The 26,948-nt window shown below is 37.3% G+C and overlaps 1 protein-coding gene and 1 long non-coding RNA gene across 6 annotated transcripts in view; one reads left to right on the top strand and one right to left on the bottom strand.

Moving 5' to 3' along the window:
• LOC123878143 (irregular chiasm C-roughest protein-like) overlaps nt 1-26,948 on the top strand; it is a 120,354-nt gene that overhangs the window by 74,774 nt on the left and 18,632 nt on the right. For 4 of the 5 annotated variants that reach the window (XM_045925238.1, XM_045925240.1, XM_045925237.1 and 1 more), the window contains exons 2-11: nt 1,398-1,657; nt 6,148-6,298; nt 15,827-15,907; nt 16,752-16,903; nt 19,927-20,018; nt 21,194-21,302; nt 22,168-22,341; nt 23,000-23,102; nt 24,430-24,563; nt 25,626-25,752. In XM_045925238.1, the coding sequence (XP_045781194.1) occupies nt 1,478-1,657; nt 6,148-6,298; nt 15,827-15,907; nt 16,752-16,903; nt 19,927-20,018; nt 21,194-21,302; nt 22,168-22,341; nt 23,000-23,102; nt 24,430-24,563; nt 25,626-25,752 (1,303 nt within the window). In that variant the 5' untranslated portion in view covers nt 1,398-1,477. The remainder of the gene's footprint in view (nt 1-1,397; nt 1,658-6,147; nt 6,299-15,826; nt 15,908-16,751; nt 16,904-19,926; nt 20,019-21,193; nt 21,303-22,167; nt 22,342-22,999; nt 23,103-24,429; nt 24,564-25,625; nt 25,753-26,948) is intronic. The other variant, XM_045925239.1, reaches the window with a different exon arrangement.
• On the bottom strand, nt 2,263-25,246 carry LOC123878158. Its single transcript, XR_006798771.1, has 3 exons — nt 25,236-25,246; nt 21,656-21,658; nt 2,263-2,386 (listed from the first exon to the last, which is right to left on the bottom strand). It is a non-coding gene; the product is annotated as an uncharacterized LOC123878158 (long non-coding RNA).

The raw sequence follows: 26,948 nt of genomic DNA, 5'->3' as shown, positions 1-26,948 counted from the left end.
TTGGGGAAACCTGCATGCCTTAGAGTTCTCCATAATGTTCTCAGCGGTCACACCCGTATTCACAAACGTTACTCTGAGGTCTCATAGTGCGCTCGAACGCACAGTGTCGGTTCCGCCAATCAGATGACTGTATCACGTCAATTTACAATGATCTGATTGGTGGAACTTACACTATGCGTTCGAGCGCACTGTGAGACCTCATAGTAATGATTGTGAATACGGCCGTAAGTCACTTGGCCAGCAAAAATATTTTCAGTAGATATAAGAAAGAGATCGGTGCTCAGTAGTTAGCTGGTAACAGATTGGAAATCCCGTTTTATTTACAGATTTATTCACTTAAATCAATTGTAAATTAAAAATGTATAACACCCCCAACAAGTGAAGGTTAGAAAAGAGCTGATAACTTTCAAACGGCTGAACCGATTTTCTTGGAATATAGCTAAAAACACACTCGATCAAGCCACCTTTCAAACAAAAAAACTAAATTAAAATCGGTTCATTAGCTACGATGCCACAGACACAGACGCAGATACACACGTCAAACTTATAACACCCCTCTTTTTGGGTCGGGGGTTAATAACATTCCGTTCTTGTTTCGTAACAACTAATATTATTAGGTAAGTATAAATTTAAAATCAATAGTTTATTGATACACCGATTAATTGGTTCCGGTGTTAATAGTCTACCAATTAGCGTTACTATGCGAAACGAATTAACTATGTAATTACATAATTGATTATAAAGTTTGTAATTAAACTTAACATGGTATGGGTTATATTATAATCTCAGATTCAACGTTACGAATCCCTAAACAGACATTCAAATTGAGCTATTTAAAAATTTATACTAATATTATAAGTAGGTACCTACCTACAAAAATGTCTCTGTTATGTCTGTGTATGGCCCATCAGTTTAATTGATCTTAATCAAATAATTTGTTACAGAGATAGCTTGTATCCCCGTAGAATTCACTAGAATAGAATATTTGAAAGAATAGAATAGAATATTAGAATTTTATCACTTGATTACACTAAATTTAGGATTGTATACTTATAGTCTTTGCAACAACCTATCAAAACAGTAACACTGAAAGGCATAGATAGTTATAACAAGTGTAAATTAAAAACAGACCCGACAAGTGAAGGTTACAGTAACTAGAAAAGAGCTGATAACTTTCAAACGGCTGAACCGATTTTCTTGGATATAACTAAGAACACTCTCGATAAAGCCACTACTTAAAATCGGTTCATTAGTTTAGGAGCTACGATGCCACAGACAGATACACAAATACACACGTCAAACTTATAACACCCCTCTTTTTGGGTCGGGGGTTAATATCTGATTAGGTAAATATTTATTTAGTGTTGTTACTATAAAATACCATCTCTTCGTTACAGATAATGGGAATAGCTACATGAGAAGCAACCTACAAATGTATGAAACATCGCACCATGATACTCATGACTTATGAGCCAATATGGCGGACTTAGAACTGAAACCGGGCACACACAGGGATGGTTCCGAATTCAAAAATAGAACGGTAATACGCAGGAAGCGATGGCCGGATGCGTGCATTTGGATCCTGTTGGCGGACATCTTGTTTGCCGGTTGTCATGGTTACCAGGAACAGAGGTTCGCGATGGAGCCGCAAGATCAGGTTTGTTTATACAATTTTTTATTTGTTTATCTTGAAATTCCTCTGTGTTTTTCGGATGGTGACTCATTGAAGGTCTCCCTGTGTGCAGTGGTAAACGCTGTGGTCTTATAAGTGCGAGGTTCCGGTTCGGTTCCCGGCAGGGGTTTGGAATTTTATAATTTTTTAAATTTCGGGTCTGGTCTGGTGGGAGGCTTCGGCTCGGTGGCTATTTACCACCCTACTGGCAAAGCCGAGCCGCTAAGTGATTTAGCATTCCGGTACGATGCCGTGTAGAAACCAAAGGAAAGGTCTAATGAAAATCTGCCATACCCTTTCCAGGTTAGCCCGCTTTTATCTAAGACTGCATCATCACTTACCACCATGTGAGATTGCAGTCAAGGGTTAACTTGTATCTGAATAAAAAATAAATAAAATAAAAATTGAGCCGCAATAGCCTAGTGGTTAGGACGTCCGCCTCTTGTTCGAGAGGTTGGTTGTTCGATTTCGTACACGCACTTCTAACATTTCGGAGTTATCTACGTTTTTACCCGACTACCTGCAAAGCCAAAAGGAAGGGTTACTGATTTTATAGCAGTCTATGCAGTGGCGTGCAGGTCATAGAGGCGTAAATGCACTGCTTACCTCAGTTGTAATAGCTCAATGCACGTTTTTCATTATGACCTGCCAGTGAACAGATTTCTACCTAACTAATGCTTACCCTGGCTCCAAACCTTGTGCACGCCACTGAGTCTATATATGTATGTATGTATGTAGGTTTGTATTTATGTGTGTTCCACCGTAGCGTCTGAGCTACTGAGTCGATTTTGGTGAATGAGGTGTCAATCGATTCGTTGTTATGGTCCGGGTGAAAAAGGCTTTTATGCGGAAAAAAACGACCTGACGGATGTTACATCCAAAATAGTTGGGGTCTCCAGTTTTTTTTTTGGGGAAAACCAATGCCGGAAGGGCGTTTCATATCCTAGCGGATGAATAAAATCTTCTTAAAAACAGTTCAACGCGGTTGAAGTCACAGGCTAATATATGTATCTGAGTGGGACAATTTCATTGCTTTGGTTTCGCAATCGTTGCATCGTTACAATTCGACGTAAAGCCAAAAGCGTCGTTATAAAAGTTAAGTTTTATGTACTTTTTAACGAGTACATGTATCAGTTTATGTGGGTGGACCTCCAAATGTGGGTCTATAAGGTCACTGACCTATCTAGTTTTTATTCTATTGCACTAAGAACGTAAGGAAATTTACATTATATCCATAAATAAATATAACAAGTGAAAATTAAAAATTTAAACCACCCCCGACAAGTGAAGGTTACAGTAACTAGAAGAGAGCTGATAACTTTCAAACGGCTGAACCGATTTTTTTGGATTATAGCTGCGGACACTCTCGATCAAGCCACCTTTCAAACAATAAAAACTAAATTAAAATCGGTTCATTAGTTTAGGAGCTACGATGCCACAGACAGATACACAGATACACACGTCAAACTTATAACACCCTTCTTTTTGGGTCGGGGGTTACGTGTTCAGGATTTTTGAAATTCCACCACCTCACCGATTTTCTAGAATTCCACTCGAGCAAAGGCGGGGCGGGTCAGCTTGTAAAGTTTATTTAGCTTTCTTCTGTGTTCCAGTTTATAACGACACAGACGGACTTTAATTTTAAGTTTCTACCTGCGTTATAATAGATCTAGACATAGATTCAGAGCTAGATCAGAAAATAGCCGGGTTTTTGTTAGGTGAACCATAAATATCAAGCGTCCAGGCCAGGCAGGTATCAGATCATAAAAATTTACTAGTTATTTAGTCGTATGAATATGTATCAGTCGGCGAAATCTAGATACTAGCAAAATATGATCTACGAATTCCGTTTATTATATATATACCCAGCGACCTTGCTGGCCGGTTTTATTTTATAAACACTGATATTAATTAGCGTAGGGTACAAGTTATGAGAGCTGAACGAATTTTTGTGTTTCGAATTCTATTGTTATTACTCCGCGGTTCAAAGAGCATCTTTGTTTTAATTGTTTGTATCTGGTTCGAAGGACCATTTTTTATTTTATAATATTTAAAAGAATTACTTAAATTTCCTAATAAAATAAAAAGATATAATATGTTTTCCTTTTGACAACACAACAAATAAATAAATAAACTTTTCAATAAATAAATAAAACAACTTTATTTCTCTTTTTTGACATCTTATTCTCCTTTTTCGTATTTATTAAACTGTATGAGGTTTAACTCCCAACAGAGCACGTTGAAAAAAAGAAAACATGATGTGCCTAGGTATTTATGTTCCCTGGTAACGTGCCGACATTTTTTCACGCTCAAATGTGTCAAAAGATTTATACCTATATGTAGTGTCAGCACAGAGTAGCGAACAGAGGCAAAGCTTCTAAGAAGCGAGCATTTATAACTATTTTGGTAGGCACAGGAGGATACAATTTAATAAACAATAGTTATTTTTTCAACAAGATGGCAAAGTTTGTCTTTGTTGTGATTCGCTACTCTTGTGGTGTCACTGTGTTTCACACAGACAAGTGTACGTCTTTGTCTTCATTTTTAACCCCCGACCCAAAAACAGGGGTGTTATAAGTTTGACGTGTGTATCTGTGTATCTGTCTGTGGCATCGTAGCGCCTAAACGAATGAACCGATTTTAATTTAGTTTTTTTTTGTTTGAAAGGTGGCATGATCGAGAGTGTTCTTAGCTATCATCCAAGAAAATCGGTTCAGCCGTTTGAAAGTTATCAGCTTTTTTCGAGTTACTGTAACCTTCACTTGTCGGGGGTGTTATAAATTTTTAATTTACACTTGTTTTAAATACAGTTGCATGAGCTTTGGCTATGGAGTTTTATAAATACTAATAAAACACATTTTTAGTCAATTGATTTAGTGTTAAATTATGATGATTGTTCACAAACTAAGTTTCACTTTCGCTTCCGTCTATAAATTAGCTCCAATAAAATTAGAAATGTCTTAATTTGAATACTCAATTATTTTGTTAATTTACATAGGTATTTGATCGACGGTAAAGGATTAGATAAAATATTTAGAAGCGGACAAAGTTCATAATTAAATCTATTATTCCTATAATTTTCAATAATATTAATTTCTTCCTATTTACTGTCTGACCTTGCTTGTTAATTTTATATATAATTGTATCAAAGAAAAAGATTACATAGTGTTAAAAAAAACCAAAGTTCTCTTCTAAGATCTTATGACACCTCGGAATATTATTTTTAACCCCCGACCCAAAAAGAGGGGATGTTATAAGTTTGACGTGTGTATCTGTGTATCTGTCTGTGGCATCGTAGCGCCTAAGCGAATGAACCGATTTTAATTTAGTTTTTTTGTTTGAAAGGTGGCTTGATCGAGAGTGTTCTTAGCTATAATCCAAGAAAAACGGTTCAGCCGTTTGTAAGTTATCAGCTCTTTTCTAGTTACTATAACCTTCAATTGTTGGGGGTGTTATAAATTTTTAATTTACACTTGTATTTTACTAAGAATATGAATGAAGCATGGGAACTCTTTGATTTTTCGGGACAAAAAGTAGCCTATGTCTGTTATTACTATATTTTCCTTCAATGAAGAGAAATAAGAGAAAAATAAACAAACCCGATGTGATAACAAGGGAGCATGTTAACACATTTTTATACTTCCTGTGTCTTTGTAAAGTGGTACCTAAACAAAAAACTGGTTTGGAAAGTGGACAAATTACATGCATGGTATTGGAAACAAGGTCGTGCACCTGCAGTTTTTAAGGTGATAAGTACTAAGGCATTTTAAATTCAAGTTCAAATTAGGTCAACTTTTATCGTATAAAATAAAGCCTATGTTACCCGGACCTTTACAACGAATCAATTGACACCTCATTCATCAAAATCGGCCCAGTAGTTTAGGCGGTACGGTGGAACACACAGAATCTGGATACAAACATACATACATAATACATGACTGCTAAAATCATAACCCTTCCTTTTGGCTTTGCCGTACTCGGGTAGTAAAAGACAAGACGGCAGATTTCACACACCTTTGAGAACATGGCGAACTCTCAGGCATGCAGGTTTCCTCACGATGTTTTCCTTCACCGTTAAAGCAAGTAATATTTAATTGCTTATAACGCACATAACTGAAAAGTTAGTGGTGCGTGCCCAGGATCGAACCCCCGACTTCCGATTAAGAGCCGGACGTAGACGTAGGCTATCACAGCTACGTCACTAACAAGCAGAGCTTTAGAGCTCGTTCACACAGGCTGCGTAAGCGTAGACGTAACACGTACCATTGCATTGTAATGTATGGAACTGAATGAGACATGGCATACCGCCTGCGTGGCGTGAAGGTTCGCTTAGACGTAATGCGTGCAGTTGTCTACGGATTCGAGCGCACTACGCACGTGTCACGTGTCACGTACACGTAACACGTGCATACGCAATGGGTGTGAATCGGCCTTTAATCCAAGTTGATGTAAAACAATCTTCTTTTGTCCCACAGAGTGCGATAGTCGGCTCTCGGGTGACCCTGCCCTGTCGTGTGGAGAACAAGATAGGCAGTCTTCAGTGGACCAAGGACGACTTCGGTCTGGGCACCCATCGGGACCTCAGCGGCTACGAGCGTTACTCCATGATCGGGAGCGACGAGGAAGGTAAGTGTATCTTCTATCTTCTTCTTCTTCTTTTTCTAAAAATAAAAGGAAATAATGTTTAAACTGTCGAGTGATTTCCATTATAAGTATAGATTGTTATGACTATACTCCGCGTTAAAGGCCGACGCGCGTAAACCCCTAACACACCGGGTTACGCATACGTCCACGCTTTACGCAACCGGTCTGCCATGTTTCATACAATTCCATACATTACAACGCAATGGTATACGCTGTGTCTACGCTCACGCAGCTTGTGTGAACAAGCTAGAAGGTTTAACCGCGACGCGCAGCGAGCTGAGTCCCTATGAAAAAGGACCCTGGATGGGTTCGAAACTAGTCGGGCTTACGTCGACTAAATACGTGAGTATAGCCGTAACAATCTACACTAATTATTATAATTATAAAAGAAAATGTTGACTGACTGACTGACTTGTCTATCAAGGAACAGCTCTAACTACAGGACGGCATGCAGGTAGCTATTTATGACATAGACATCCGCTAAGAAAGGGTTTTTGAAAATTCTAATTTATCTAGCAGAAACTGCTTAGTTATTATTATCTTACAATACATTGAAGTTATAATGAAACAGTTTAAAGAAAAATGTTCATTTGATGTATCCATTTGCCCACCTAAAGGCAGGCACGTAATAAATTACACAACTACTCCAAATTATAAAAGGAAGTTTTTCAGTTACAGACAGATTTCCAAAGTAAATAGTAAGTACCATGATATTAATGGTACGCAGTCACCAAAACAAGCACCGCAATGAGACGTGATCAAATAAAAAATACAAATTATCTACAACAATAAATAAAAAAAATGTTAAATGGACAATTATTTGAACAAGATTTATTTTGACAACTATTTTTATTTTGAAAACTAAAACCCGACTGCGATCGTCTTAATAAACGCTGAAATATTATGGTAAAATTGTTTTTCGTGGTATATTTTAATGTTGTAGTACATTGATATTTTTATGAACTCAGAATTTCTTCCTCTTTCATTTGAAATCCCACTCGATACAATAGCAACAAAAAAATTTAGGAGACCCCCACTTTTTTCATGTAACATCCATTAGGTCAACTTTTTTCATATCAAATGTAGCCTATGCCAGCCGGACCTTTACGACAAATCGATTGACACCTCATTCATCAAAATCGGCCCAGTAGTTTAGGCGCTATGGTGGAACACACAGAATCTAGAAACAAACATACATACACACATACATACATACATACATATATAGACTGCTAAAATCATAACCCTTCCTTTTAGCTTTGTCGCAGTCGGATAAAAAACACCTGCGTTCATACGGTTCGTATGTAATGTGCGATCAACATTATTAAACTTTTTTTTTGGTTACCGACGTGCTTAAATTTAAATTAGTGTGACACATTTAGGTATTTGGAATTGCTGATATACTGTTTTCATGTGACCTTGAATACAGCGAAGTAATATAGGTCTATAAGAGTTCCTTTTTCCTTTTCAGGTGTCGTACCCTAAAATTGAACTGTTTCCATTGATCAATATAGATCAGCATCCGTTATGTAAGAACCGATTAATCCACTCAGAAATATTCCCGGATCAGTTTCCACAGCCACGTCGTGTTTACAAACCGCTGATAGACAAAAACAGAGCCGTAACCGTATTATACTGAGTGAAAATAAAATGTACAACGCAATTTACCTAGATATTTGTATGCTTCTCGCGAGGTACGGGTTCAACCAGATTCAGCACCGTACCACAGTTCAAGAAACTTTGACGCCACTGGCAGGCGTCAAATGTTACCTACATTTGACATTTCGTAGCCTATGAAGCGCTTATTTTTCATTGATTTCACGTCACCCTTAGCCTAATATTTGACATATCGTCGATTCGGCTGGCGCTGTTTGTGAATCAGTCCTAACTTTTTGATAATTTTACTTACCTTACTTACTATTTTTACTTTAAGGCGCATTCCGGTGCAAGGTCGCCATTCCAGCACCTTGGGACCCCAATATCGCGTTTTCGAACTAATATGTGCCCTGCCCATTGCCAATTCATCTCTGCAACTCCGGTCACTCTGGTTCTCCTACAAATCTGAGGAGATTCGTAGGAATTCCTGATTTGATCAAGTAAAAAAAACTCTCTCCATCGCCCGCTGAGTGACTCTAAGCTTTCTTATGAGGCCCATAACTAGCCATTTAGTGAATAAACAATTATACATTATAAACAATAATATATTAATTAAACCGTTCAAGAAATTAAAAAAAAAAAAAGAATTAAAATAATGGGTTTGTAATACCTGCACATTTCAATGGGTCACTGGTAGCTGCAATTACCTTACTGTGATTTTTACGAACACCAAAATTAATACTGGTTAAATTCGCGTGACAACTGGTGGTTTCAGCAATAAAAAATATAATCATGTATACTTGCTACTGCATGTAATAATTACTATTACCACTACTTATACATTATTATATTTTCTTACTAGTTAAAACAACCAGTTACCAAGCAAGAACCGGCATTAATTATAATTATTGTAATAATTCCTTATTAAATCCAATTTTCTGAACTTTTGCTTCACGCTGCGCGGGCGCAAGCAACAGAAAATCTGTCTTCTGTGCGGCGTCCGATTTTGACAATCGGTACGAATATATTCCGAAAAATAAAAGACTTTCCACAGAAATATTAAACTTTAAATCCACGCGGACGAAGTCGCGGGAATCAACTACTTTAAAATACGTACAAAAAACCTAGAGCTGGACTTATTCTCACTCCACAGCGCTCGTTTTTAACCCCCGACCCAAAAAGAGGGGTGTTATAAGTTTCACGTGTGTATCTGTGTATCTGTCTGTGGCATCGTAGCTCCTAAACGAATGAACCGATTTCAATTTAGTTTTTTTTTTGTTTGAAAGGTGGCTTGATCGAGTGTTCTTAGCTATAATCCAAGAAAATCGGTTCAGCCGTTTGAAAGTTATCAGCTCTTTTCTAGTTATTACTGTAACCTTCACTTGTCGGGGGTGTTATAAATTTTTAATTTACACTTCTCGTACTAAACGTCTTGTTTTATGCAAGTCTTAGGTAGTTTCCTCCTTCAGTTAGTTCAAGACTTTTATGTATTCCCATTACGTAGTTCATATGAAACGGAATATATAATTAGAAGTCACATACGGAGGTCATTGCTCCCACATTTTGGCATAGGAAGCTTTAACGATTGTTTGAAGCATCTGGTATTCGAAACGTGCGCTCAAGGTTGGGTATATTTCTTTTGGCAAATAAACAATGGACAAAATATAAATTGATTCAAGGAACTAATAATTGAAAACAGGACACATTAACAGGGCTCTCTCCGTCACTTACTCCATACAATCGTAGTTCCAATTTCATTTGAATATTTTATTTATTAGTATAGATTAAGCAACCAAAGTCCATGAAATTTTGCAGACATATTCTAGAAACTAATATCTGTGCCTGATATTAGTTTCTAGAATATGTCTAATCTTTGATAACAGTAATCTGGAAAACTACAGGCATAGATATTAGTTTCTAGAATATGTCTGCAAAATTTCATGGACGTTGGTTGCTTAATATACAAATGAAATTGGAACTACGTTTGTATGGGGCGAGTGACGGAGAGACCCCTCTTAAGGTCCAAACGCACTTACGCTGCCCTGCGTTTATTATGTTTTTTAAAAAGCTATTAGGTATATATCTTACACGAATTTCACGCAGGCAAAGCCACAAGCGAAAGCTAGTCTTCAAAAGCTGTCTAGAAAACTTTTAAGATTTCTTTCTTTCTTAACGCGATATTATCATCATATTTTATGAAACAAAGGAAAACAAAAGCCGGTCTGAACGCGGCATTTGTCTGTTTTTAAAAGGAGCACTTAACATTTTAAAAAGCTCGCATTAGGAACGCGATGGCTGATCTTTAGCTATACTTTATGTCTACAGGTGTTTTTTTTTTTGTATTCTAACCTAGTTTTAAATTGTTCTAATAACATAGCAAAAGCATGATATATAGTATCACTAATCCATCGCCGCGCCGGCCTCAACCATGTCTCCTCTTAGACTTAAAAGGGTTAAAAGTAATAGTCCACGACGCTGGCTACTTGGCCATTGCGAATCCATCATAATTATTATGTTAATAATAATTATATTACCATGATATTAATGGTACGCAGTCACCAAACCAAGGACTGACAATGAAAGACGTGATCAAATAAACAAGTGCGAGTGGGACTCGCGCACTCAGGGTTCCGTACTCGGGTATTTTTTCCAACATTTTGCGCAATAAATCAAAAACTATCATACATAAAAATAAATAAAAATCTGTTTTACAAAGTACAAGTAAAGCCCTTTCATATCCCATTTGGTATAGCTATCTTACTTTGAAAATTGAAACACATTTTAATTTTTTTAGTGATGTAACCACAAATTCGCAGTTTTAAGATTTATTCCTGTACTTGTGCTATAAAACCTACCTACTCGCCAAATTACATGATTATAGGTCAACGGGAAGTACCCTATAGGTTTCTTGACAGATACGACGGACAGACAGACAGACAGACAGCAAAGTGATCCTATAAGGGTTCCGTTTTTTCATTTGAGGTACGGAACCCTGAAAAGGATTTCAAGTTCCAACGGGAACTTTAAAACGTAAATCCATGCAAAAGAAATGCGCGCATCAGCTAAATCACGTCATAACATCTTTCGTGAAACGCTTTTGACGTTTGGCACAGATGGCGTTGCTTTAAGTTAAATCACGATACATTGACATTTTACAGAACATTGCAAATCGGTGAATGCTCATGACTAATTATTATGATTATTATATATAATTTTGACAGGATTATTTTTGAAAATCGTGCCTTTTTTATACACGATTAAATAAAATAAATAAATAAAACACCATTTATTCCGCCAGAGTAATAGCATAATTTAAAACAAATAGAAAGGTTTTCAATACTGAGAACAAATAATGATAATAATTAGTTTTTGGGAAACTAGGTTTCCACGTATTCTTATTCTCATATTATTCAATCTGACCAAATAGAATATCACTACCCATCACTAGGGATAAAAAAAAATCAAAATTCAAAATATTTTTTAACCCCCGACCCAAAAAGAGGGGTGTTATAAGTTTGACGTGTGTATCTGTGTATCTGTGTATCTGTCTGTGGCATTGTAGCGCCTAAACGAATGAACCGATTTTAATTTAGTTTTTTTTGTTTGAAAGGTGGCTTGATCGAGAGAGTGCTTAGCTATCATCCAAGAAAATCGGTTCAGCCGTTTGAAAGTTATCAGCTTTTTTCTAGTTACTGTAACCTTCACTTGTCGGGGGTGTTATAAATTTTTAATTTACACTTGTATTCAATTAAACTTTTACAAGTGCTTTTGAATCGTCAAAATAATCTACCACTGGTTCGGAATGACGTTTTACCGAGAAGAACCAGCAAGAAACTCGGCGGTTGCTCTTTTCAAGTATTCAGTTTAAAAAGAGCAACCACCGAGTTTCTTGCTGGTTCTTATCTCTCTGGATAGTTTGTTAGTTTTTCCTTTAATCACGTCGCAACGGAGCGACGAGATCGAAGTCGATTATTTGCATGTAGTATACATAGGTATAGTTGAAACTTTAAGACCTGGAAAGTGACATAGGCTACTTTTTATCCCGGAAAATCAAAGGCTTCCCACGAGATTTAAAAAAAATTAATTTACTTGGACGAAGTTGCAGACATCATCTACTTGGTACAGGGATAGCTTACCTATATCCTGGAGACCGATATAGACTACTGTTTATCAGAGAAAAGAATTGTCACGGGATTTTTAAAACCTAAATTCACGAGGATAGTTGGGGGCATCCTTTAGTTAAGATAAATACGATACAAATTCCTGCACATCTCATTTCAATCGAAAACGATCATAGCTTAACCGGTTATGCAAATTACTACTATATTGGTATCTATTTCAAGTTAAAATATTAAGGTGATTGCACATACAATTGATAAATCATATAACATACCTAACTAATCTACTAACTCCCGCTCAAATGGATGATGTAAATCAGTGAAGACTTAATAGGCGTATGAACTAACTAGGAATAAGTAGCTAAGAAATAATGTAAATGCTGTATGTGTTCCAATAAAGAGAAAAAAACATGATAAATGAGATCATCATCATCATGATCACTACTGAGTACGGGTCTCCTCTCAGAGTGAGAAGGGTAAATGAGGTATTTAGTACCAAATAGTATGATAGAATTTTTCGTTGACGTTTGTTACATATGACAAACGTGCGAACGGTCCTTCGAGTTCACAGAAGTTCAGAAAATAGGTATTTCAGCTTTTGTTTTTTTATATAATAGGGGATAAAAGTTTGCATGAAACTCCGTCATTTTTTGAGATATATTTATGAAATATATGGTATTTGGGTGCCGATTTTTAAAAATGCCACTAAAGCGAAACCAGGGTGGGTTAGCTAGTTTAAAAAAATTATTAAAAATAATTAAGCTTTCATTCTGTAATATATTTTTTATGCAATACAGTAGTTAAATAAATAATGTAGTCCCCATAGTCTATACGGTGCGTACGGTGCTAAATAATGTGCGAACACCTTTAACGGTAATAATATTACCGGTTAGCTCTTAATAAGTAGCAGAGTTCAAATGGCAGTGATGTGTAAAAATTAGTAACTTGACAGCTTGAATACAAGACGCCGGTCTTTGAACCACTTTATTTGATCGATATGAATAATAGATTGCCTTTTTCTATTGATTGATAGACCGGTATTGAACTTAATCGGTAATCACACCTGTAGTGATGTAGTGGCTACCAGATCGCGAAGTCGATTATTTTTTCTTTAGAATTTTATTATTTCACAACTAGCTGATGCCCGCAGCTTCGCCCGCGTGGATTGGTCAGATCCCCTGCAGCATCAGGATTGAGGAGTTGGAATCCAATTTTTTAATGAAACAATGTCGCAAAGTTCCTCTATCGATTAAACAAGAAATGACGCAAATCGGTTCAGAAATCTTGGAGATTTCGGTGTACATAGGTAGAAAAACACAACTCCCTTTTTGAAAGTCGGTTAAAAAAGTAGCCTGTTACTCCCTGGTCAATTCTCTACTTCTCTGTGAAAATCTCGTCAAAATTGGTTCAGCCGTTCCGAAGATTAGCCTTTTCAAACAGACAGACAGACAGACAGACAAAAATTTTAGAAACGTGTGATTCAGTTATAGTATCGTTCAAATAACCATATGACCTTAATATGCAGTAGTTATTTCGATATTACAGACAGACACTCCAATTTTATTTATTAGTATAGATATTTAGTGGCCCCACTGTACTATAATATGCTATGCTCAGTTAAAACCCTACTGCTTACTAATCTATTACACTGATCGCGAGCAATTTCACTTCCATCAGGTGTGATTGTGGTCAAGCGCTTACCTATAGTGAAAAAAAAAAAAAAATTACTGTTATCCATTGAGGAGTTCTGTTCTCCATCTCCGAAGATATTCATCCGATCTTCACCAATATTATATGGGACTATCCGCAAAGTATACCCTTTCAAACAAAAAAAAAATCCATATCGGTCCAGGCGTCTTAGAGTAATCGGGTAATATACAAAAAAAAAAGATTCCGACGAATTGAGAACCTCCTCCTTTTTTCGAAGCCGGTTAAAAAACTTTTTAACCAGAGTACCGCGAGGTTTCCTATCGAAGAATGTATTTATCAAACATCTTTCATAGCTTTAACTAACTTAGTTCTGGTAGAAAATAACATAAAAAATTACCTTCATTCTAATCCCTGTAACCCCTGATTGGTGGAAAGTTGATAACCTTATGAAATGTGAATGGTTTTTAAGATTTCTTTAATTGCAAAGCAAAGCTCTCAAATAAGTTCTGTAACATATTTTAATTTTATCAAAATTGCCTTTGCCTAGCATTGCATAATCTAAAAAAAAAAATAACAAAGACGAATTCTTAATATTCATTTATTTTGTTATTAAATGTTTTATGAAATATCCTTTGATGATACTCGGGAAAAATTAATAATCTACTAAAATTTGCTCTTTTTTGTCTTATTATACATAAATCTTAGCTGGATACCTCAAACCATTTCCGAGAAAAGGTTTGTTACACACAGACAGATAGACAGACAGCAAGTTAATTGTGTTTACATATATTCGTAGTCACAGTTCTGTTTATTGTATTATGAGGTATTTACGAAAATATTGGGTCGAAAACGCAAGATATAATTCTTTTACCCCAACACAAAATACAAGAAAATAAATACATTAAGATAATTGAAAGGCCTAAGAGCTATTTCTAATTAAGTAATTGATTTCTTTATTCCCCAATAAAAGGGCGGGCCTCGTCAAAGGGATCATGGTCTTTCGGTAGCGTAATGTAATACAAGAGATGGGCATTATTGCTACTTTTAAATCATTTTCATTTGGTGAAATTATAATTTTTCACAGTGATTTTACAGATGATTTTTCACAGAAAGTGATTTTTCAATTTTCGCACTTGCTACATTTATTTAACCAGCCATAATGATTAACGTTAAATTAACGCTGATATTTCACAGGTGGTTTTTCACGGAATCTTAATTTTCTAACTACAGGTCTACTATACTTAGTAACTACTAAGTAGGTACTAGAGGCTCTTACTAACACGCAGCAATACGAGTGTTCTCGCTCGCAAGCTACTTAGCCCCGTAATGGTTTTTCATAGGTTACTTTCTTCAGTAAGTTAGCAAGTGTTACTAAGAAAAGCTTTTCATATGATTTTTTTCATGCTACCTGTGAAATAGTCCATCTCTAATATTATATGTACCTATTTACTCAGTACAGGATCCTATTCTGATTCATTTGATTAATATGGCTTCTGTTTACTTCGATTCCTTTTTCTTTGTTATTTTTACCCGAATATGGTATTGAAGTCACAACAAAAACCCCTTTTTAAAGATATTTGTGTAGAAGCAGGCTTTACTTTTTTTTAGTGAAAAATAGCGAGCAAGTGAGCAGGTGGGTCACCTGATGTTAAGTGATTACCGCCGCCCAGAGGAACCGCCGATGCGTTGCTGGGCTTGCAGGAATTTGTTGGTCCGCCCCTGGAATAACCCCATATTGTAATCTAGTGGGAACACCGCCGATGGGAGTTGATTTCCACAGTTTGCATGTGCGTAGATATTAAGCAATCTGGCACATGGATGGTATGTGGAGGGACGCTCCACATACCATCCATGTGCCTACCTCATACCCCGATTGCCATCTTGACCTGTCGCGTATTATATGTGTACATAGGTAGACCAGACATAGACCATCACGGCTCAAAAATTAAAATTGGAGATTTGAGAAAGTTTTGGATTTTCAGATCGAAAGCTTTTCAAAGCTGTGTGAATCTGCCAATCCAAAGCCAGCGTGATGGACTGTAGCCTAAAATTATCTCGTTCTGAGAGGAGACCCGTGCTCAGTAGTGAGACGACGATGGGTTGGATGATGAATTAGTTAAATAAAGAAGGTTTTGTTTTGTTGCAGGAGATTACTCACTAGACATAAGAGATGTGACTTTAGAAGACGACGGCAGGTACCAGTGTCAAGTTAGCTCCGGTCTTAATGGTAAGAGTCTTTAAAAAAAAAGAATATTAGCCAAGTTTATCATTTATGACTAATATTCCCCTTTCCCCTCCTGTGTAAAGCTTATGCTTGGAGTAGGTACGACAATAGTACAACGGGTGGGGTTTGAACCGCCGACCTTTCGGATTTCAGTCCACTCCTTTTTTTTTAATGCATGCATAATATTAGTATGGCTTAGGTGGTATTAAAGTTAAATACTCAAATTCAAATTCAAAATATTATTATTCAATTAGACTTTTACAAGTTCTTTTGAATCGTCAGAAGCATCTACCACTGGTTCGGAATTCCTTTCCTACCGAGAAGAACCAGCAAGAAACTCGGCGGTTGCTCTTTTCAAAGATTTGATATACAATTTTATGCCGTGTATAAAAGCAATCGAGTTCCCGGGCATTGCTGGAGCGAGCTGCAGGTCAAATCCACGCTCTTTTATTATTTATACTTGAAAAGAGCAACCGCCGAGTTTCTTGCTGGTTTTTCTGGGTAGGAACGGCATTTCGAACCAGTGGTAGATTATTTTGACGATTCAAAAGCACTTGTAAAAGTTTAATTGAATAAAAATATTTTGAATTTGAGTTTGAATTTGAGTATTTAACTTTAATACCACCTAAGCCATACTAATATTATGCAATGTTTTCTCAGGAGCATACTTAGTTTTAGTAGATTTTTTGAACCTATGTAAAGGCAAGTCCAAAATTGAGGAATTAAACACTTCATTAAACTCCACTTCAACAAATCAAATACTTAATTAAACATATTCCACTTCTTGTTTAATTAGTCACTAAATATACGAACAGAATATATACTAATTAATATATTTTTTAATCAGGAGAACCGGCTATAAGGTCGCGGTATGCCCAGCTGACAGTGCTTGTGGCACCCGACCCTCCTCGGATACTTCAAGGTGCCTTCATAGACGCAATAGAGAACCAACCCGTTGACATTGAGTGCGTTTCCGAGGGAGGAAAACCAGCGGCTGAGGTAAGTCTAGCGATAGAGTGGATATAAACTTGCGCTTTAATTTTTGTGAAGTGGTTATAGTAAAAAGAATACCCGGTTGAGTTTGTTGTGGGTTCTTCTAAGACCTGGGCGCGTTTGGAACCCTCGTAGCTTTAGTTTATAACCCCCGACCCAAAAAGAGTTATAAGTTTGACGTGTGTATTTGTGTATCTGCCTGTGGCATCGTAGCTCCTAAACTAATGAACCGATTTTAATTTAGTTTTTTTTTTTGAAAAGTGGCTGAATCGAGAGTGTTCTTAGCTATAATCCAAGAAAATCGGTTCAGCCGTTTGAAAGTTATCAGCTCTTTTCTAGTTACTGTAACCTTCACTTGTCGGGGGTGTTGTAAATTTTTAATTTAAACTTGTTTGATTAAATAATTTGAGTATGAATAAAGTCTTAGCCTTCATTGAATACCTAATAGCGTAATAATTAGGGCAACAATTTTATATAGAAGTTTGATTAATTAGCCTCCAAAAATTTAGAATATTTCTACCATTTAGACCTCAAACAACGCTTTATTCGCTTAAAATTAAAATCGTCTACGAGCTTTTAATGCTGATTCATTGTCTTTTTAATCATTTAAAAGGATGATCGAAAGCTTTCGTAGTGAAATGAAAACAGGTTAAGCCAGCTTACTGTTTAAGTTGGAACCATACTCACCACATCACACTTCACACTAATATTAAAAAGGCGAAAGCTTAAGTATATAATATGTGTGTGTATGTGTTTGTGTGTGTATGTTTGTTTTTCTTTCACGCAAAACTACTGAACGTATTTTTATTATCAGTTTTTCCAAATAGAGCGTCAAAAATGTTTAAGATTTTATTTTTAACTCCTGACCCAAAAAGAGGGGTGTTATAAGTTTGACGTGTGTATCTGTGTATCTGTCTGTGACATCGTAGCTGCAAAACTAATTCACTGATTTTAATTTAGTTTTTTTTTGAAAGGTGGCTTGATCGAGAGTGTTCAAAGCTATAATCCAAGTCGGTTCAGCCGTTTAAAAGTTATCAGCTCTTTTCTAGTTACTGTAACCTTCACTTGTCGGGGGTGTTTTAATTTACTCTTGTATTTCAATAAACTTTAAGAAACATCTTACGAATCGTCAAAAACGAGTAAGATCTCAGATTTAAATACAATTTCAATTTTTACAAATAAATAAATGAATAAATTAATCTACACTTCTATACTTAATATTATAAAGAGGTAAAGTTTGTAAGTTTGTTTGTGGGAAGTAATCTCTGGAACTACTGAAACGATTTTAAAAATTAATTCACCAGTAAAAAGCTACATTATTCCTGAGTGACAAAGGCTGTATTTCATTTTCAAAAATATTAGAGATCCCTAAGAAAATTGTAATAAGCTACCCGTGCGAAGCCTGGAGCACTATTGAACTAAGAAATCGTGAAAAACTATAGCGTAACCCAAATAACAGTGGAGTTTTAAGTTGACGTAATTAATTATCACCACTACATCATCTAACAAATCAAACAATCCTGACCATCAAAAGAAGTACAATAGTAGGTGCCTACTTTGCATAAATGATTTGATTTTTTAACCCCCGACCCAAAAAGAGAGGTGTTATTAGTTTGACGTGTGTATCTGTGTATCTGTCTGTGGCATCGTAGCTCCTAAACTAATGAACCGATTTTAATCTAGTTTTTTGTTTGAAAGGTAGCTTGATCGAGAGTGTTCTTAGCTATAATCCAAGAAAATCGGTTCAGCCGTTTGAAAGTTATCAGCTATTTTCTAGTTACTGTAACCTTCACTTGTCGGGGTCGTCATAAATTTTTTATTTACACTTGTTGACTAACACGCGAGTAATGCTGCCCAGTTTGGACGACGTTTTGCAAGTATGTTCCTGTCATTAAATTTTACCATAGCTCGTGTTTCCTAGATTTTGAAGAATTTAATAATGCTCTTATAATCTTGATTGATGACGCTCGGAGTGGGCGGGTCTGAGTTTAGAACTATGAAAGCTAAAAAAATGTTATTTTATATCTACAACGTCAGTACGTACGGATATCACGGATACGTAGATCATTCGATCTTGCGTAGGTTTAGGTTTTTGATATATTATCTCATCTGCACTATGATAAAATTTGATGTAGTTTATGTTTGTATACTTTTGCGTATACCACTCATAAACTAACCAATGAATCGATTGACGTAAAACAGTTCATAGCACTGTAGTCTTATTTCAACTACGATCAAAATGGGTCTAAAGAACCCGTGCTACAAGTAGGTACGTATTCACAAACACACACATACACACACACACACACACACACACACATAAACACACACACACACACACACACACACACACACACACACGCACGCGCGCGCGCGCACGCGCACTCGGTCACACAAATACAAACTAACTTTCTATCTATTAACTTTATGTCTATTAATTATTATAGAGTATTAACTTGCTGTTACTCGCTTTACGACTCATTTGGAATTTCGGAAATATTTTTTCACTGGATTTTTCATTACAAATCATTGGGATTTTCTCAATATCGTATTACTGTCCTAAATATAACAGGTACTAATACAATAGCCCCATTTTTGCGCGACGGATCAGCCTGGCTGTCCAGCGTGGAAATCCAGCCAGTATTCTTAGCACCATTCTAAGCGGGCATGATTTGTATAGTAGTTAGATAAGGCTAGCTTTAAGTTTTATTGTATATACTGCACTTTCGAAGAAAGATTAAAGGATTTATTGGTTTTTTTATTGAGATTATGAAGTATATTTCGGTTTGGTTTGGGGATAATGACATCTGCACATTGCTGCTTTCTAAATCAAATTATGGATAGTGAGGAAGACTTATTTTGTTAGATTAAGAATTTTGTTGTATTGTTGTATTTAATTAGATTATAATTGGGCTGACATGTACTTTAATGTATCAAAGCCCTTAAATAAATAAAGAAAAAAAAAAAGTTTTACTGTAATATTTTTTTTTAATAAATATGTACTTATATATTTATATTATTTTATACAGATAACCTGGGTCGACGGGAACCAAGTAGTCATAAAGAAAGAGGTTGAGAGCAGAGTTGAATTATTACCGGATGAGCAGAGGTATAGGACGAGGTAAGAAACACTAAGGCTGAGATCTATAGACCGCACTTTGACTTTGCTCAGACTTAAGACACTGTTAAAACGAGACAGCGTTATACCGCTGCCATAAATCTGTCTCGTTTCAACTGAAACTTAAGTCTAAGCAAAGTCAAAGTGCGGTCTATAGATTCCAACCTAAGAAATAGTGCATGGTGGTGGTAGTGCGTTATTGTAAAATAGACATATTTGTTTAAAAAAAATCGAGGCTTCGGATACGGGAACTGTTTTTCTACAGTTCAAAATCTTTTACGTTGCTTTGGATGCTGGAGACACTCGTATGAGATCTTTCTGATAAATAATTTTTAAAAGCTTTTTAGAAGTTTGTGATTTATTCTTATGGCTCGTATGGTGTCATTCCGTCGAAATTAATAATCGATTTTTCGACTATTTCCAGTAATTACTGTCCGATACAATAGGTGATTATGGTACCATTCCAATTGCCATACAAATAATCGATTCAAGGATAAGTAAATGAGGTTATCTCAAAAAGTGATGGTTTTGAGTTGAAACAGTTTTGATCTAGGGGTGCGGTATTATGTGTTTTCTAAGTTACAATCCTCCATACTAATATTATAAATGCGAAAGTGTGACTGTCTGTCTGTTTGCTAGCTTTTCACGGCCCAGTAGTTCAACCGATTTTGATGAAATTTGGTATAGAGTAGGTAAGCTTACATCCCGGAAATTGACATAGACAACTGTTTATCTCGGAAAATCAAAGAGTTTCTGCGGGATTTTTAAAAAACCTAAATCCACGCAGACAAAGTTGCGGGCATCATATAGTTATTATTAATAACTAGGAGATACCCGCGGTTTCGCCCGCGTGGATTTCGATTTTTTAAATCCCGTAGGAACTCTTTGATTTTCCGGGATAAAAAGTAGCCTATGTCCTTCCCCGGGATGTATCCCAAGTCTGTACCCTTTGGCCATTGATACCCCATAGGATCAAAGTAGCCTCAGTTTACGGTACCTTTCATTAAAATCGGTTCACCGGTCGGGCCGTGAAAACGTAGCAGACAGACAGACAGACAGACACACTTTCGCATTTATAATATTAGTATGGATAATACATTAGTTATGGAACCGCAAACCAATATAATGCCGCCACTAGCATGACATAGCATAGATAATTACCAGATACGTCGTTACAGATCAGTGTTGCGGTTAGTGCCTAACAAGGAGCACCACAACCAGACAATAACGTGTCAAGCCCAGAACACCGCTGACAGAGCGTACAGGATGGCCACTGTACATATTGAGGTAACGTATGAGAATTTACCACTGTATTATTTTTGACGTGACAACGTCTTATAATTCGATAGAGCCGGCTGCACGCACGAAAAAACATGACTCATGCGGCGTTACCTCGCTCTGAGGCGTTCCATGTAAGGCTTGAAGTGCAAGCGAGAGCGCGGAACGAGCGACAAAGAAGCACAATCGGCCTTTGTTGTCACGTTCAACTATCGTCAGTAAACCGACTTTACAGACAACCAATTTTTAATGGCGTGCAAATCTCCTGCCCCACCTACGACGCGGCATTGAGTTCGATTGACCTATTTACGGAACGTTCGTTTGACCTCTAGCGTCAGTCAGATGTTTTATTTGAAATATACTTACTGTGACCTTTTAAAAAATTAAGAATTTTTGTTGATTCAGGGTTTATATCTTACTAGCTGATACCCGCGACTTCGTTCGCGTGGATGAAGGTTTTTTAAAATTCCCGTGGGGACTCTTTGATTTTCCGGGATAAAAAGTAGCCTATGTGCTAATCCAGGGTATAATCTATCTCCATTCTAAATTTCAGCCCAATCCGTCCAGTAGTTTTTGCGTGAAGGAGTAACAAACATACACACACACAAACACACACACACACACACACATACAAACTTTCTCCTTTATAATATTAGTGTGATGTGATCATCAGTACTATCACCTGTCTTCGTTTTTGGTAGCGTTCTGGTTATACATTGTATAATGTTTTCAATAATGTATGAAGTCTGCCAATCCGCATTTGGCTAGCACCTAACTATGGCTGTAACTCTTCTCATTACGAGAGGAGACCTGTGCTCAGTAGTGGGCCAGCGATGTGTTAAAATGATGGTGATTGTAATTTTTTTGTTGGCAGGTCAAATACGCTCCGAAAATCAACGTTTCTATCAAAACACCTACAGTGAATGACAAGATACCTGAAGGCAGCGAGGCCAGGATTCGATGCCAGGTTGACGCAAACCCACCCGCTCAGGTCTACAGATGGTACTTGAATGGCAATCCTGTTGTTGGGGACTATACTGATGAAATGGTAAGTTTGTCCTAGAATCATGAAATTTGGCAGGTAGGTAGGTCTTATGAGCGTCGCACGAGAGAGGCACCGGCGCACGTTCGTCAGAGTTTCCGGAGCTTCTCAATATGTGCTGAGGGCCACCGAGGGGGTTTTAGTGGGTAGAAATCCCACATAACCCGAGTGGGTATCTTATGAAGATTTCCCCCTCGAAAAAAAAAAAGGTAGGTAGCACAAGTGGAAATCCGAAAACCGTGAATTTGATTTATCGTGCAAAATGACGGAAAAAAACCCGAGTACGGAACCCTCGGTGCACGAGTCTGACTCGCACTTAGCTGGTTTTTTATTCAGATAGAACTTATAAGTTAGCCGTTAAATGCAATCTCACCTGGTGGTAAGTGATGATACAGTTTAAGATGGAAGCGGGTGGAAGGGTGCCTATGCCCCTTTGGTCCGCATCGTACCGGAACGCTTGGCGGCATGGTTTTGCCGGTAGGGTGGTAATAAGCCACGGCCGAAGCCTCCCACTAGACCAGAGAAAATTTAGAAATTATAAACCTCAAAATATTTAACCCTGGTGGGAATCAAACCCGAGACCTTCCATTTTTAAGACCACAGCGCTCACAAGTGCGCCAGGGCAGTCATCAAAACTTAGAGTATAAAACTGTTTTTGTTTCAGATCATCTTCAACGTATCTCGGAAACACAATAAAGCCGTGGTCAAATGTGAAGTGAGCAACACCGCGGGAAAGAATGAGGCTTCTCTGACTTTGAATGTTACATGTAAGTCCATCTTCTCAGCGTTTGTTTGGGTTCCGTACCCGAGGGGTACCAACGGGACCCTATTACTAAGCCTCCGCTTTCCGTTCGTCTGTCTGTCAGCAGACTGTCTCGTAAACTGTAATAGGCAGAGAGTTGAAATTTTCACGAAATTGGTATTTCTATTGCCGCTATAACAACAAATAGTAAATAATAATAAGTCAATAGTACCTGATGACGAAATCCCTGATCCCCCCCCCCCCCCCCCGGTCTCCTTTTTTAATTAAGCTAATCTTATTTTTCGCTTTTTTTATTCCAATGATGTTGGGCTACTATTATAATATACAACTATTCCAAATGTCATGCCAATAGTTACTGAAATAATGGATTGTGACAGACAGACGGATGGACAGAGAAAGTCGCACCATAAGGGTTCCATTATACCATTTTGGTACGGAACCTTTTAAATCCCTCGTGTAAAGCCGGGGCCGCTCAGCTAGTAGGTAAACACAATGATTCTTTCTTTAGATCCGCCATCGTTCCGCACTCGACTTCAAAACGTAGAAGCGGAGGAAGACGCCAGTGTAACGTCGACGGCGAACCGCGGCCTGAGATACGTTGGCTGAACCGTATCTCCCGTATAAAGACCTTTCCCACTCATTTTGTAGTACCGACCCTAAAGAGGTTAAATAGCTCAGATGATTACGGAGATATCATAGGAAATACCATCGGGCACATGGCTTTCGACTAGTCCTGATATACAAAACACAAAAATACTTCTACGAGTACCTACGAGTATGTCCGTTATAGACTTTGAAACCATCCAACCGATGTACCCCAAACCTGTTTCATTAAAAAGACAAAAATGTGATGATGGTTTAGACAACTAATATAATGAATTAAACAATTTTTTGTTTTAGCGTATCTATAGTAAATAAACAAGTGTAAATTAAAAATTTATAACACCCCCGACAAGTGAAGGCATCTTGACAGCTTGACATAAATTTGTCAATTGACATAATATTAAGAACCTAAGGGTTATCTAAACTTCTTTTCTACAAGAAAACTAGAAAAGAGCTGATAACTCTTAAACGGCTGAACCAATTTTTTTGGATTATAGCTAAGAACACTCTCGATCGAGCCACATTTCAAACAAAAAAAAGTAAATTAAAATCGGTTCATTCGTTTAGGCGCTACGATGCCACAGACAGATACACAGATACACAGATACACAGACACACAGATACACAGATACACACGTCAAACTTATAACACCCCTCTTTTTGGGTCGGGGGTTAAAAATAACACACGAAGGTTATTCGCTAGTAGTAAATAGAGATTGTTTGTCTAGATCCGCCATCGTTCCGCACTCGACCTCAAAACGTAGAGGCGGAGGAAGACGCCAGTGTAACGTTGAGCTGTGACGTCGACGGCGAACCGCGGCCTGAGATACGCTGGCTGTACCACGAGCCTGGTCGAATCGGGGTAAGTGACTACCATGGTCCATGGAACCCATGACAGCCCAACGGTTTGACGACTTCCCTGGTGCTACTTAGTACCTAGGAAATTTAATAGGGTAGAATGGTTAAGAAAAGAACAAAAGGTCAGCGAAGGAGTCCTTAAGAAGAAACTAAAAGAAGTATTTATTAGGGACTCCTTCGCTGACTGACTATAGTAGATTTTAATAAGCTGTAAAATAGATTTTAACAAACTGTAAAATTTTAGGTAATTATATATTTAATAATAACGGCTTAGGATATTATTATTGAGCGCTAACTCGCCAACAAACTGTGATGCAGTTTGGCGAGACATATTTTATAATGATTTTTTTGTGTCTGCAAATTAATAAATTAAAAAAAAAGTGATGAGTCATGGGGCCTTGTAAGTGGGAGTTCCTGGGTTCGATTCCCGGTAGGGGCAATTGGCGAAATAATAACTTCGAAAATTGTTTCTGGTCTTGTTTGGTGGGAGACTACGGCCTTGGCTAGTTACCACCCTACATGAAAAGCCGTGCCGCCAAACGATTTAGCGTGCCGGTATGATACCCTGTAGAAACTAATAAATGGTATGGGTGTTACAAAATCTGTCATACTCCTTCCACGATAGCTCGCTACCATTCTAGAGTGCATCATCACTTACCACCAGGTGCCAGGTGACCTTTATAGGGGAAGTTAGGGCTTCGATCTCGGGCATGTAACTCTAACTTTTCGGAGTTAGTGAATTTTAAGCAATTAAGTATTATTATGCTTTAACTGTGAAGGAAAACATCGTGAGGAAACCTGCATGTCTGAAAGTTCTTCATAATTTTCTCAAAGGCGTGTGAAGTCTGCCAATCCACGCTGGGCCAGTGTGGCAGACGTTTTAATATAAATTTTATGTGCATTTTAAATGTCACTTGCTTTAACGGTATAGGTAATGTTCTCAAAGATGTATGAATACAATATCTGTTCTGGCCAGTCTTCAATAGTGGACTGGCCATGAGTTGTTGATGATGAGTTAATTAAGTGCTAAGTACGACATTTTTCCATGAACGTGCAATACCTCCAGCAGGTTAAGGGGAAGGCTCCCAATCTGAAAGTGTACGTAGACCAACGCACTGCCGGCCGATACATCTGCAAGGCCACAGTCGAAGGATATCCGGAGATCGAGAGCGAGGCTACCATTTTTATCAAAGGTATTATTTTATTTTCTTTATTAGGCTTACCAACAGCTTGCTACATTTAGCACACTCATAATAATTCAATTCTACAATATTTAAGCAAAATGTTAAGCTAATTAATTAATTATAGGTAAACACAGCATACAATTAAATAGTGACAAAATTAAGTTAGGTATACAGATTATTGTTATTATTAGTAGAGATATTTACAAAGAGATTACAAAATTTATAAAAAGATTCGCAATAAGATTCAAAACAGATTCAAAACATTATTAATCGTCATCTTTTGTTCGCATTACTTATTATAATCTAGACGCCTAAATTGAGCATGGCCATTATAGTTTTTTTTAATAAAGAATATTAGCCATCTTATTGTAACCATGACTAACATTCCCCTTTCCCCTCCAACTAAGCGTAAAGCTTGTGCTCGGAGTGGGTACGACAATAGTGCACCGGGTGGGTTTGAACCGCCGACCTTTTGGATTTGAGTCCATTCCTGTTACCGTTGAGCTATTGAGGCTTTTAAAATATGTCTATTTAACTCTGTTGACGCACGCTGTTGTTATAGAGATCAGAGATTCCTTAGTTTTAGCATCCAATCCATCGACAATGCACCCTATATTATAGGGCAACCTCGTACCAATCTCTCGGGTACATGGGCCAAATCGCGGGAGAGACCCATGGGCCCTGGTACTTGCTTTTGCCGTGTTTCCCGGGGTAGGGCAATAGACCTACAACCTCTGCATAGTGTTTTCGCTGACTTTCTAACATCACGCCACGATCTCGGGGGCATACGAACTAAACTAGCGGCACGCTATGATGGCCGGTTTGACGTTTGTCCGCTCATGAAGTTCCGTATTAATTGATAACGACTTTGAAGGAAATAATTGTATTACTTTATTGACGATAGTGATGTGCAGAGATTCATAAATTTTATCGAATGTAGTTTTAGGTTTAGGACTCAAAATTTATTTATTAAATTGATTTCTTAAATGTATACAAGTGTAGAAAAATCAGTTTGCACCATTTAAGGGGTGAATGTACTTGTGAATATGAACAATTTTCACTATGTGGACAAACCTCTGAAATCGCAAAAAAATATCAATAAATTTTTAAAAATGGAATCTAATACGATCGTCACATAGGATCGCTGGCTAGCACAACTACTACCTCCGGCAAACTCGCGTCAATGCTCAATGCAAAACAAAGCA

This window comes from Maniola jurtina, chromosome 25 (assembly GCF_905333055.1).
Source record: "Maniola jurtina chromosome 25, ilManJurt1.1, whole genome shotgun sequence".
In the NCBI taxonomy this organism is placed as follows: domain Eukaryota; kingdom Metazoa; phylum Arthropoda; class Insecta; order Lepidoptera; family Nymphalidae; genus Maniola; species Maniola jurtina.
This window is presented reverse-complemented; position numbering and strand designations above follow the sequence as displayed.